This window comes from Rhinoraja longicauda, chromosome 21 (genome assembly GCF_053455715.1).
Source record: "Rhinoraja longicauda isolate Sanriku21f chromosome 21, sRhiLon1.1, whole genome shotgun sequence".
NCBI lineage: Eukaryota > Metazoa > Chordata > Chondrichthyes > Rajiformes > Arhynchobatidae > Rhinoraja > Rhinoraja longicauda.
Window position 1 is genome coordinate 35,592,614 of NC_135973.1, and position 12,867 is coordinate 35,605,480.

Genomic DNA, 12,867 nt, shown 5'->3' on the forward strand with positions numbered 1-12,867 from the left:
CACATTGTAAGTGTTTTTGAACAAAGTTTGCAGTGTTCCTAAAATCACAGTTTAATTTAGCCAAGCTTTGAAGCTATCTTTAATCCAATAAGTTATAAGCAGGGTTTCAAAACAACAGGTGAACGATGACTAGACTAAAGTAGGTCATTATGTTATGGATGTTGATAGTAACAGAGGCAAGCAAAGAAAAAAGTGGGTTCACTGCGACCTGGGCAAGACTTGCCTGAACGAGCTGGAGTGTAACAAAATTCCAATGAAGTATGCTGAATATGCAATATTGCAATGGGGGAAAAATGCATGAGAAATGGCAAGGTAGACACAAAATGCTGGAGTAACTCAGCGGGACAGGCAGCATGTCTGGAGAGAAGGAATGGGTGACGTTTCGGGTCGAGACCTTTCTTCAGACTCATAATGTGAGATTGGAGTTGCATGAATCCCACACAGTGTAGGGAATCAGGATGCCTTGGTTATAGAAATGCAACCTCCAATGCCTGGGCTAGCCCAAAATTCACTAAATAATGAATCCAGTTTGACAACTTGCTTTGGGCTGTGGGCTGGTAGGGGGTGGGGTGGGAGGGTAGTTGAACACATTGCTAAACTATTACCAAAAAATACCACGTCACCCTATCTGTACATAGAGACATAAGAAATTGCAGATGCTGGAACCTTTCAGAGAACACAATGTGCTGGAGCAACTCATCGGGTCAGGCAGCATCTCTGGAGGACCTAGTGAAGTGAACATCGCAAAGTTTGGTGTTTACTGCCTTACTGTAAGAAGTTCCACGTTTTGCATTTATGGTGTGCAATTGACATTGAGCCAAGCTACAAATAATAACTTGTATGAACCCCCCCCCCCCCCCCCCCCTGCAGATCCTGAAATCTTAAAACAGGACATCCTGGAAATACTCAGCAAGTCAGCCAACAGTAGTGGAAAAAGAACTACAGGTAATGTTCATCAAAACTAGGGAAAAGTTACCAAAAAATGCAGATTTGTAATTGCAGGCAATAAAGCGAGGCAGAGGGAACACAAGGAATGTTTGTGAATGGGTGGAAACCAAGAGAGGCTTATGCAAATAGTGGTGGTGAAAGCTTGTTAATTGCAACTGATCTGTCTGGAGAAGATCGAACGGGAGATACATGAGAATAGAGGAGCGAGAGGGGGGGAAATAAATGTTAAAATTATGAGATACAACAAACTAGTTGCTGGAAATTGAAACTAGAAGGCAGGCTGGAAAAAGCCAGCTGTTCAGACTACCTATGGAAGATAAAAAGGAAACTGAGTTAATGCGAGAGGGTGATGATCTTTCATCAAACCTGACCCGTTCAGCAAGGTCTCATGTCCAGAAATAGTTGAGTTCATTGTTGACATCGGAAAGCTGCCTATTCAGAAGATCAAATACTGTTATATGGGGATAGAAAGCCCATCAACACCTCCACTTGCTTAAGAGGATTGAGGAGATTCAGTATGTCGATGAATACTCTCTACAACTATACGGTAGAGAGCGTATTGACAGGTTGGATCTCAGCCTGTTTTGACAACTCAAGTGCCCAAGAACAAAAGAGATCACAAAAAATGGTGGACATGGGTACTGACCTCCCCATCATAGAAGAGATCTATCAGATGTGCTGCCTCAAAAGCCACCCAGCATCATATAGGGCAGCATGGTGGCGCAGCGGTAGAGTTGCTGCCTGACACCGAATGCAGCGCCGGAGACCTGGGTTCGATCCCATCTACGGGTGCTATCTGTACAGAGTTTGTACATTCTCCCCGTGACCTGCGTGGGTTTTCTCCGAGATCTTCGGTTTCCTCCCACACTCCAAAGACGTACAGGTTTGTAGGTAAATTGGCTTGGTAAATGTAAAAGTTATCCCTAGTGGGTATAGGAGTGTTAATGTGCGGGGATCGCTCGTCAGCGCGGACCCGGTGGGCCGAAAGAGCTGTTTCCATACTGTCTCTCTAAACTAAACTAAGCTAGATCCACAATACCCAGGCCACACTCTCATTTCACTCCTGCCATCAAGAAGATGGTAAAGGAGTTTGAAAACTGAGACCCCCAGATTCAGGAACAACTTCTTCCCAAGAATCATCAGGCGTTTGAACGCTACAAACACTAACTAAGCTTTAACTACAAATCATCTTGGTTGCACTACGGACTTCAGACTTTTGTTTTGTCTTGCACTAATATTCTTTTGTTTATTGAACTTTTTTTCGTTTATTTGTTATGTTATCTATTGAGCACAATATTTACAGACTTGTTATGCACATATTACAATCAAACACTCTTAACTGGAACAAATCAGGGCCAAAGACAGGCTCAGAGTGGGGCGGGATGGAGAACTGAAGCGACAGGCCACTAGACACTAATGTTCTTCCTTGCTGACTGCGTAAAGATGCTCAGCGCAATGGTCAAGCAATCTGCATTTAGTTTTTCCAATGTCACTAGGCCACAGCACGTGTAGGAATGCAATGCACTAAATTGAATGTACAAGTAAATAGTTGTTTCATCTTTAAGGAATGTTCCAATCTCTGGATGATGAAATGGGATTTGAAAACAGGGCAGCTGTTGCATCATCTGCAATTGTATGGGGAAACTATCCCTAACCAGTCTGAAGGGTCTTGACTCGAAACATCACCCATTCTTTCTCTCCAGCGATGCTGCCTGTCTCGTTACGTTACTCCAGCTTTTTGTGTTTATCTTTGTTTTAAATCAGCATCTGCAGTTCCTTCCTATACATATCACAAGAGGAGGATTGATTGATAAATAGTGGAAATAAGAGACAATCGGGGAACTGCAGAGGGAAAAATCCTTCAAAATGCTGAAAGTGGAGGAGGGGGGGGAAGAAAGGGGCCGGATATGATGGAGGTGGCATCATATTAAAGATTGTGGATATTGTAGAGCATGATCCATTAACTGGAGAGAATGGCGAGGTGAAAGCAAGGTGAAGGGATATCCTATTGTTACTCTAGTGGAAAGTGAGAGCAGAAATGCAGCAAAAAGAATGGACAGTTTGTTAACTACAGTGGAGGGAACCTATGGTTAAGGAAATAGAAAGACAACTCAGAAGCACTGCTGTACAACAGACAGAGATAGGGAAGGAAGGAGGGAGGGAGGATGACATCTGCAGGAGTCAGTGGGCTTGTAAGAGAAACTGGTCACTCACATATCCTCTGAGATGCAGGTAGAAATGTCGATAAAGGGAAAGAGAGCAGTATGCAAATTTGCAGGAGATATGAAATATTTGAGTTCTACATGCTTGTAGGAAGCAGTGTCACTGGCATCCGTCTTAACATCATCCTGCTGATTTATAACAGCAATTTTAATCCTTCAGTCTGAACACACTGTGCTTTAAAATGGCTTCTGTTTGAGCAGTGCTTTATGCACTGCTATGTCAGGATCTTGGCACAAACCCTTACCTTAAGCTAGGACTTCCATCTGTAATTAGTACAGGAAGGCTGGCTGTTGGAGACTTGCTGGCGTAAGGCAGGGCTGGGCAAACAATGTAGTCATTCAGTATTGAGCTGTGGTGCTCAGGGTCGTACTCTGGCCCTCAATTACAGTATCAGCTACTGTTGAGGGCCAGCAATATCTGCTCCATGTTTCAATAGACTGCCTGGATTCCACAGGTATACGTAGTAGGTCTTGCCTACTGTATTGTCTCAATACACGTATTGACTGTGTCAAGAAGGATGCAGCAATGAGCTACCACACTTAATCCCTGCCTACCTAACACCAGCCCTCACAGAGAGCCTCTTTTCACAGAGCTATGGATGATTCATTGTTATAAGAGCACCAAAGTGTGGGGGTTATGTCAGGTTCTGGGCAAAGCGATAGCCGGGACAGAGATCGGAACCAGGTTCTTGCCCCGTAGTTTCGAGGCACTGCAATGGTTTGCTCTGCATTCTAGCTGGAAGGGCAGCAGTTCATGCCAGGTCCTCAGCACAACAGTGCAATCAGTGATGAGGATAGGGCAGCTGTCTGTTGTTTGGAAACTGTGGAGGTAAGATCAAAGGAAATGAGGGATTCCGTGCCCTCAACACACGATTCCTCACCTACCTGGACTCCACCAAGACTCGCAAACCCACTGCGATTACGTGGGAAATATTGGCCTGATACAAGGTATAAAGAGATAAAGGAACTATGACACCAGCATCTGCAGTTCCTTCCGACACATAAAGGAACTGATGGTCAGCCTCAGAGTTGGTCAGTTTACCAAACAACAATACTACCTCTGTCAGCTGGTCTTAGAACTCATCAACTGTCAATATCAGCTCAGTGTTTCTCAAGCTAGGAAGTGATCCATATCCCTCCATTCCCTGTAAATCCATGTGCTTATCTAAAAGTTTGTTAAACGCCACTATTGTATCTGCCTCCACCACCACCCCGGCAATGCATTCCAGGTCCCCACCACCCTCTGTGTAACGTCGTGCCCCACACATCTCGATTATATCCACCCCCTCACCTTATAGCTCTGCCCTCTAGTGTTGGACATTTCCATCTATCTATCTGACTATCTATCCCAGCGGTATCCACACTGTGGCCTGCGGGCCACATCCGGCCCACCACGGGATTTTATCCGGCCCGCAGCAAGCTCTTAACACGTTCCATGCTGCGGGTTCTGTGGTAGCGTGGGAATTTTGTTTTTAGCGGCCCTTTTCTGAATGGTGGTTTATTGTCACGTCTGCACTGTGCAGTGGAATTATTTTAGCATAGATCACAAGTGCACGAGTCACCACCATATTTTGGCGCCGTTTACAAAAGTCCAAAGTCGGGTCCGCGCACTGGATGTACTGGAGTGGCTCCCGATCCAGGCAAGCCTCAGGCTGCTGCAGGGCCTCCTCCGTCTGGCTCGGCCTGTTGATCAACGTCGCTCTCCTCGCCCGACCGATTGCCTGTGTGTCCCGGCGGAAACCCATCTGCAGCCGACCTTGCAGGCGCTGGAGGCATTACCCCTCTCCTACTGGCCCACTCACCGCGTCCATAGTCGCCAACGGCTCTCTCCTCCTCGGTTCTCCGGTCTTCAGGGTCGATCTCGGCGGCAGTTCCCGAACTTACATGTCAGGTAGGCTATCAAGTTGAGGATTTTTAATGCAGCTGCCGACTTAATAATAATTTTAAATTTTAATGATTTCTTAGCGGAGTGCCCACCTGTGGTCACTGCGCTATTATATCATATGATATTTCTATACTGTCTACATGCCCACTGATGGTCACTGTATTTTTTATGTTTTATAAATAATTGTATACCTACAGTATATATATATATATTCCAATATTTCAAGCTCTTTTTAAAAATTGAATATTATTTATTTGTTGCCATATAAACCTCATTAAATTTATAAAACTAACATTTCTTTATTTTTTCCTACGGCCTGCAAAAATGTGCCAAATATATAATGTGGCCCTCATGCTGAAATGTTTGGAGGCCCCTGATCTTTCCTATCTGCACCTTTCATACTTTTATATATTTCTATCAAGTCTCCCCCCAACCTTCAACGTTCCAGAGAAAATAATCCAAGTCTATCCAACCTCTCACTGTAGCTGAAACCCTCTGATCCAGGCAGCGTTCTGGTAAATAACCTCTGCACCCTCACCACAGCTTCTACATCTTTCCTATAATGGGGCACACAATACTCCAAATGCAGCCTAACCGGAGCCTATAGGTCTGCATCAAGACTTCCTGACTCTTATATTCAAAGTCTTCTTTATCCCCCCCCCCCATATCTACTGATGCTCCACCTTTAGTGAGCTATGAACTTGGACTACAAGATCCTTCTGCACATCACTGCTGTTAAGGGTCCTGTCATTAACTGTATACTCCTTACATTTAACCTCCCAAAGTGCAACACCTCACACTTGCTCGGATTAAACTCTTCCCTTTTTCCACAGCTGAACTATATCCGACTGTATCTTTTAACAGCCTTCTTCGCTGTCTGCAACTCCTCCAATTTTGATGTCACCAGCAAATTTACTCACCAAACCATCTTCACTGATGTCTAGGTCTTTTGAATATATCACAAAGAGCAGAGGTCCCAGCACAGATTCCTGTGGAACTCCATTGGCCACAGACCTCCGGCCAGAATATCAACCTTCCACCACAACTGTATGTCTTTTATTGACTATTTCCAAATTCATCTGACCAAGTCATTGAGAATTCCATACATCTCAATCTTCTGGATCAGCCTACCATGAGTAGCCTTATGAAAAGCCTTGCTAAAATCATTATTCAACTTCCACCACCCTACCTTCATCAATCTCCTTTGTCACCTCCTCAAAAAACACGTTAGTGAAACACGACCAGCCATGTACAAAGCCATTATGGCTATCCCTAATTAGCCCACTCTCTTCCAAATGGGAGCAAATCCTATATCGAAGAATTCTCTCCAATAGTTACCCTAACACTGACGTGAGGCTACAGTTCTCTGGATTCTCTCTACTTCCCTTCTTAAACAAAGGAACAACATTGGCCACTCTCTATTCCTTTGTGACTTCACCTGCGGCTAGAGAAGAAACAATCCCTAATGAAGGCCCCCACAACCTCCCCTCTTGCCTCCCTCAATAACCTAGGATAGATCCCGAGAGACCATGGGGACCTATCCACTTTAATGCTCTTCAAGAGACTCGGCATCACCACCTTCTCAATCTCAAACTGACATTGCTGTCCTCCAAGTCGCCTCAATGAATACAGATGTCCTGCTGAGTTACTCCAGCAATTTGTGTCTATCTTTGGTGTAAACCAGCATCTGCATTTCCTTCCTACACGATGCAAAGTACTCGTTTAGTACCTCACTGACATCCTCCGACTCCACGCATTGATTTCCTCCTTTATTTTTGAGCAGTCTTGCCTTCTTCCTGGTCACTGCCTTATTTTTAACACATGTATAAAAAGCCTTGGAATTTTCCGTATTATGTCTTTCTAATGATATTTCTTGCCCCCTTTGGCCTCTGCTAATTGCCTGCTTGAGCTCTTCCCTACCCGCTTTATATTTTGCATAAGTCCCACCGGATGCTACTTTCTTAAGTCTGACATACACTTCCTTTCGAAGGTAGATACAAAATGCTGGAGTAACTCAGCGGGACAGACAGCATCTCTGGAGAGAAGGAATGGGTCCAGAGATGCTGCCTGTCCCGCTGAGTTACTCCAGCATTTTGTGTCTACCTTCGATTTAAACCAGCATCTGCAGTTCTTTCCTATACACTTCCTTTCTCCCCCTGACCAAGTTTACAACCTCCTTGGTCATCCACAGTTCCCTTAGCTTGCCGTGCTTATCCCTCCTCCTTCCTGGAACATGCCAATTCTGCACTTTGATTAGCTGGCCTTTAAATGAGTCCAACATATCATCTCTGGATTTACCCAATAACAACTGATCCCAGTCTAGTCTTCCTAGCTCCTGCCTAATAACACTGTAATCTGCCTTGCCCCAATTGCCCCCAACAACCAGATCTGCCCCTATTCCAAATAATCTTAAAATTTATGGACTTATGATCACTATTCACACATGCTTATTCCGCCTCAAACTCAGTCCCCTCGCCATGCTCGTTTCCCAACACACGGTCCAGTATGGTCCCTCCTCGAGTCGAACTATCCACATAAGAGTATTTCCAATTATTTGTTTATTTATAAATTTAATCAATTTTTTTGGTCAATACTATTGACTCAATAGTGTGACAATGTGATTATTGAAACATTACACATAAAATTCATCTCTCCAAAAAGACATGACTTACTTCTTAAATGTATTTATTCACAAAATGCTGGAGTAACTCAGCAGGTCAGGCAGCATCTCGGGAGAGAAGGAATGGGCGACGTTTTGGGCCGAGACCCTTCTTCAGACTGATGTCAGGGGGGCGGGACAAAGGAAGGATCTAGGTGGAGGCAGGAAGATAGAGGGAGATCTGGGAAGGGGAGGGGAAGAGAGGGACAGAGGAACTATCTAAAGTTGGAGAAGTCAATGTTCATGCCACTGGGCGCAGGTGTTGAGCGAAGCGATTGCCGAGCCTGCGTTTGGTTTGGTTAACGCGGACCGAGTGCAGGTGTTGAGCGAAGTGATCGCCGAGCCTGCGTTTGCGCAGGTGTTGAGCGAAGCGATCGCCGCTCAAAGACCGCTTCGCTCAACACCTGCGCTCGGTCCGCGTTTACCAATCTGATCTCCCGGTGGCCGAGCACTTTAACTCCCCCTTCCATTCCCAGTCTGACCTTTCTGTCATGGGCCTCCTCCAGTGCCATAGTGAGGCCCACCGGAAATTGGAGGAACAGCACCTCATATTTCGCCTGAGCAGCTTGCAGCCCAGTGGTATGAACATCGACTTCTCCAACTTTAGATAGTTCCTCTGTCCCTCTCTTCCCCTCGCCCTTCCCAGATCTCCCTCTTTCTTCCTGTCTCCACCTATATCCTTCCTTTGTCCCGCCCCCAACAACAGTCTGAAGAAGGGTCTCGACCCGAAACGTCGCCCATTCCTTCTCTCCCGAGATGCTGCCTGACCTGCTGAGTTACTCCAGAATTTTGTGAATAAATACCTTCGATTTGTACCAGCATCTGCAGTTATTTTCTTATACTTCTTAAATGTGCTCACCACACTGGGTAAGCAGCATTAATGCTTATCAAGTGGTTTCAGAATTTTTAAAACCTTACATACAGAAAATATCCAATACAATTATATCCTTTTATCAAATAACCATGCGAATCGTGTAACTTGGGACATGTGCAATGAGAGATAGTGTTATTGCAAAACTATTGAACCAAAATTTCAGATTTCTATAATGCTCATTTTGAACTTCCCAACCTAAAACAAACTGAATTTCACTTGAAATGAAAAACGCCACAAACTAAATAGAGTACTTCATTGCACATTGTGTAAAACTTTTGTAAAAATGGCCGCAAAATAGAGATGCCATCCAACTCCAAAACAAAGTAGTAAAGAACCACCTCATCTCACCTCACCACACCCCCTCCCCCCCATCTCATATTTCTTGGATTTGACACGACAAAGAGCACAGCTTTGAAACCAGGCAATACATGCACCACTATCCATCAAATACAATGAAATTAAACAAATATAGTTTTATGTACTATGCTCCAATTCCATCTAAGTTTCGAAAGATTCAAAAGGTAAAGGGAGTTATTACATAAATAAATGATTTTACTCCTAAATAAAAGTCTGCAAACAGACAATTTTGAACTGATTCTCCAGCTGCTGATTGAATGGTACAATGCAAATACAGAGCAAAGCACCAACCATACAAATCTCTAAATAATATTTCTCACTAGCCCTATCCAGAAAGTATCTTGGCTCCTTTTAAAAATACCAATGGTCTATTATTCATAGATGCTTAGCATACTGCATAGGAAGCCACCTACACCAATCAATTAACGAATGCTGTTCAACTAGTAGACGTGATAAGAGTTGAACACAAGCTAAAGATTTCAAAAAGTGACAAAGATATTTCAGCATGCCACACTTTACAGTTCAGCTTCTAATTACTGTAAAATAAAAACAATATCTCTGGGAGGTTTATCATTTAATTAGCTATCTTAGTATTGCACATAGAACAATACATCACGGGAACACGCCCACAATGTCCATCCCAAATATGATGCCAAATAAAATAATGCCCTCTGCCTGCATGTAATTCATATCCTCCATACCCTGCATATTGATGTACCCACTTCAAAACGTCTTAAATGCTACTATCCTAATGCCTCCACCACCACCCCCTGGTAGCGTGTTCCAGCACCCACCACTCTGTGTAACATAAAACTTGTCCTACACATCTCCTTTAAACTTTGCCTCTGCCTATCACCTTAAAGCTATGCTTTGTGGTCTTTGACATTTCTGGCTGGGTTCTGACTGAAAGTCTTCACACCCTACTTGCGATGAGAGCGCTGAGAACTGCACACATTACTCCAAATTTTAGCCCAGACAAAAACCTATCAAGATCCAACATCAAGGCAGAAGGGTCCAGACCCGAAACATCACCAGAGATGCTGGCTGTCCTGCTGAGTTACTCCAGCATTTTGTGTCGTGGCCTCCTGACTCTTCTGCTCAATGCCCCCGACCTATGAAGGCAGGCATACCATACCATAGGAAGGCACATATGCTTTCTTTACCACCCTATTTAATTGTGCTGCCACTTTCAGGAAGTAAGGATTTGTATCCCATGATCTCTCTGCGTGTCAATGCTGCCGAGGACCTTCCCATCAACTACATACTTTCCCCTTAAATCCAACTCCCACCTTCGCTTGCCTTCGGTGCGCTTGCATTCCGTTTGATTACAAAATCGACTCAATTTTAACCAAGGTGCTGCGTCCAAAACGCAATGCTTTTTTTAACGGCGATGTGTTGTTATCTGCCATCGACAGCGCATTGTGTCATTGCGGAAATGCGCAGGTTTTGTTCGTGACTTTGGACCAGGAAGATCCCAAGAATCGGGGAACTTTTAAACCGGTGTTGTTGCTGCTGCTGCTGCTGCTGCTGTCTGTGTGTGTGTGACTGTGTGTGTGTGTGTGTGTGTGTGTGAGTGAGTGAGTGTGTGTGTGACTGTGTGTGTGTGACTGTGTGTGTGTGTGTGTGTGTGACCGTGTGTGTGTGACTGTGACCGTGTGTGTGACCGTGTGTGTGTGTGTGTGACCGTGTGTGTGTGTGACTGTGACCGTGTGTGACCGTGTGTGTGACTGTGTGTGTGTGTGTGACTGTGACCGTGTGTGTGTGTGACCGTGTGTTTGTGTGACTGTGTGTGTGTGTGACTGTGTGTGTGTGTGTGACTGTGTGTGTGTGACCGTGTGTGTGTGTGTGACCGTGTGTGTGTGTGTGTGTGTGTGACCGTGTGTGTGTGTGTGTGTGACCGTGTGTGTGTGTGACCGTGTGTTTGTGTGACTGTGTGTGTGTGTGACTGTGTGTGTGTGTGTGACTGTGTGTGACTGTGTGTGTGTGACTGTGTGTGTGTGTGTGACCGTGTGTGTGTGTGTGACCGTGTGTGTGTGTGTGACCGTGTGTGTGTGTGTGTGTGACTGTGGCGCCGGCCCGAGTTAGGGGCAAGTCTCTAACTGTCCATTCACGCCCTGCCTGCGGTTAGGGCCGGCTAGGCTCTAGGCCCCGGAGTTGCGACCAGTCGGAAATAAACAGCGTGAGGGCAACTAAATGTCGTGCGATGATTTGTTTGTTCACACAAGGATGCGGGTGAGAGGAGAGGCGTTGATCCGCCCTGTGTGGCCTCCAGCCCAGCCCCCCCGTCCCAGCCCCAGCCCCAGCCCCAGCCCCAGCCCGGCAGCGACGCCTCAACCCGCCCGTCCGCCATACCTTCTCCAAGGAACCCTCCATCGCGACTGTTCTTTGGGGAAGAGGGCGAGTGTTGTCGGGGGCGGGGGGCGGGGGGCGGCCTGTTGCACCGCTCTCAGAGCCGAGGCCCCGCTGTCGCCGCCATCATCATCAGCAGCTCCGGCTCCACGCTGGCAGCCCGGGGAGGGAGGGACAGCAGTGCGCGCGCATCCCGGCCCGGCCCGGCCCGGCCCGCCACTCACCACCGCTCACTCACTCTCCCCCCCCCTCCACCGCTCACTCACTCTCCACCGTCTCACTCACTCTCCACCACTCACTCACTCTCCACCGCTCACTCACTCTCCACCGCTCACTCACTCTCCACCGCTCACTCACTCTCCACCGCTCACTCACTCTCCACCGCTCACTCACTCTCCACCGCTCACTCACTCTCCACCGCTCACTCCCCCCCTCCACTGCCCACTCCCCCCCTCCACTGCTCACTCCCCCCTCCACCGCTCACTCTCCACCACTCACTCCCCCCCTCCACTGCTCACTCCCCCCCTCCACTGCTCACTCCCCCCCTCCACTGCTCACTCCCTCCACCGCTCACTCCCCCCCTCCACTGCTCACTCCCCCCTCCTCTGCTCACTCCCCCCCCACCGCTCACTCCCCCCCCACCGTCAATCCCCCCCACCGTCAATCCCCCCCACCGCTCACTCCCCCCCACCGCTCACTCCCCCCCCCACCGTCAATCCCCCCCACCGCTCACTCCCCCCCACCACTCACTCCCCCCCCACCGCTCACTCCCCCCCACCGCTCACTCCCCTCCCCCCCACCGCTCACTCCCCCCTCCCCCACTCACTCCCCCCTCCACTACTTTTTTTAACCAAAAATTATTTAATCAATTATTTACAATACAAAATTAAACAAAACCCACCATCACAATACAAGACAAACACATATACTAAATAAACTATTACACAACTATATTCCAATCTTTATTGAAGATGACTTCCACCCCACGCGGAGCCCAACGATCCCGAAAATCCCCCAGGGTGCTTGTGGACAGCGCGTAGTCCCTCTCAAGTACCACCCGGGCATGGACGTAACCCCGGAAAAGGGGCAGGCAGCTGGCTCGGGCAGAGCCCTCTTCCGCCTGGTGCCGTGAGTCGCGGATGGCCAGCTTGGCCAGGCCCTGGAGCAACCCAACCAGGACATCCTCGGCCCCACCCTCTCCCCTACGCACAGGGTGTCCAAAGAGGAGGATGGTGGGTGTGAAGTGCAGCCAGAAGACAAGGAGCAGCCCCTTTAGATATTGAAACAGGGGCTGCAACCTCACACACTCCATGCACACGTGGTACACAGACTCACACACGCCATGTACACGTGGTACACAGACTCACACACTCCATGTACACGTGGTACACAGACTCACACACTCCATGTACACGTGGTACATAGACTCACACGCTCCATGTACACGTGGTACACAAAAGTGGCAGGCGGCTGGCGAGTCTGTGAAACGCGTGAGAAACAGGTTGCAGGGGACTCCTCGGTGCAGTCCCCTCCACGCCCAGGTCGCTGATGTAGAGGGGAAAATCCCTGCGTA

General features: G+C 47.3%; 1 protein-coding gene across 2 annotated transcripts in view; it reads right to left on the reverse strand.

Moving 5' to 3' along the window:
• The window catches only part of pdxdc1 (pyridoxal-dependent decarboxylase domain containing 1), a 65,414-nt gene extending 53,957 nt beyond the window's left edge, over positions 1–11,457 (reverse strand). For both annotated transcript variants that reach the window (XM_078418328.1, XM_078418327.1), the window contains exon 1: positions 11,298–11,457. In XM_078418328.1, the coding sequence (XP_078274454.1) occupies positions 11,298–11,318 (21 nt within the window). In that variant the 5' untranslated portion in view covers positions 11,319–11,457. The remainder of the gene's footprint in view (positions 1–11,297) is intronic.
• Positions 11,458–12,867: the final 1,410 nt, after the last annotated feature.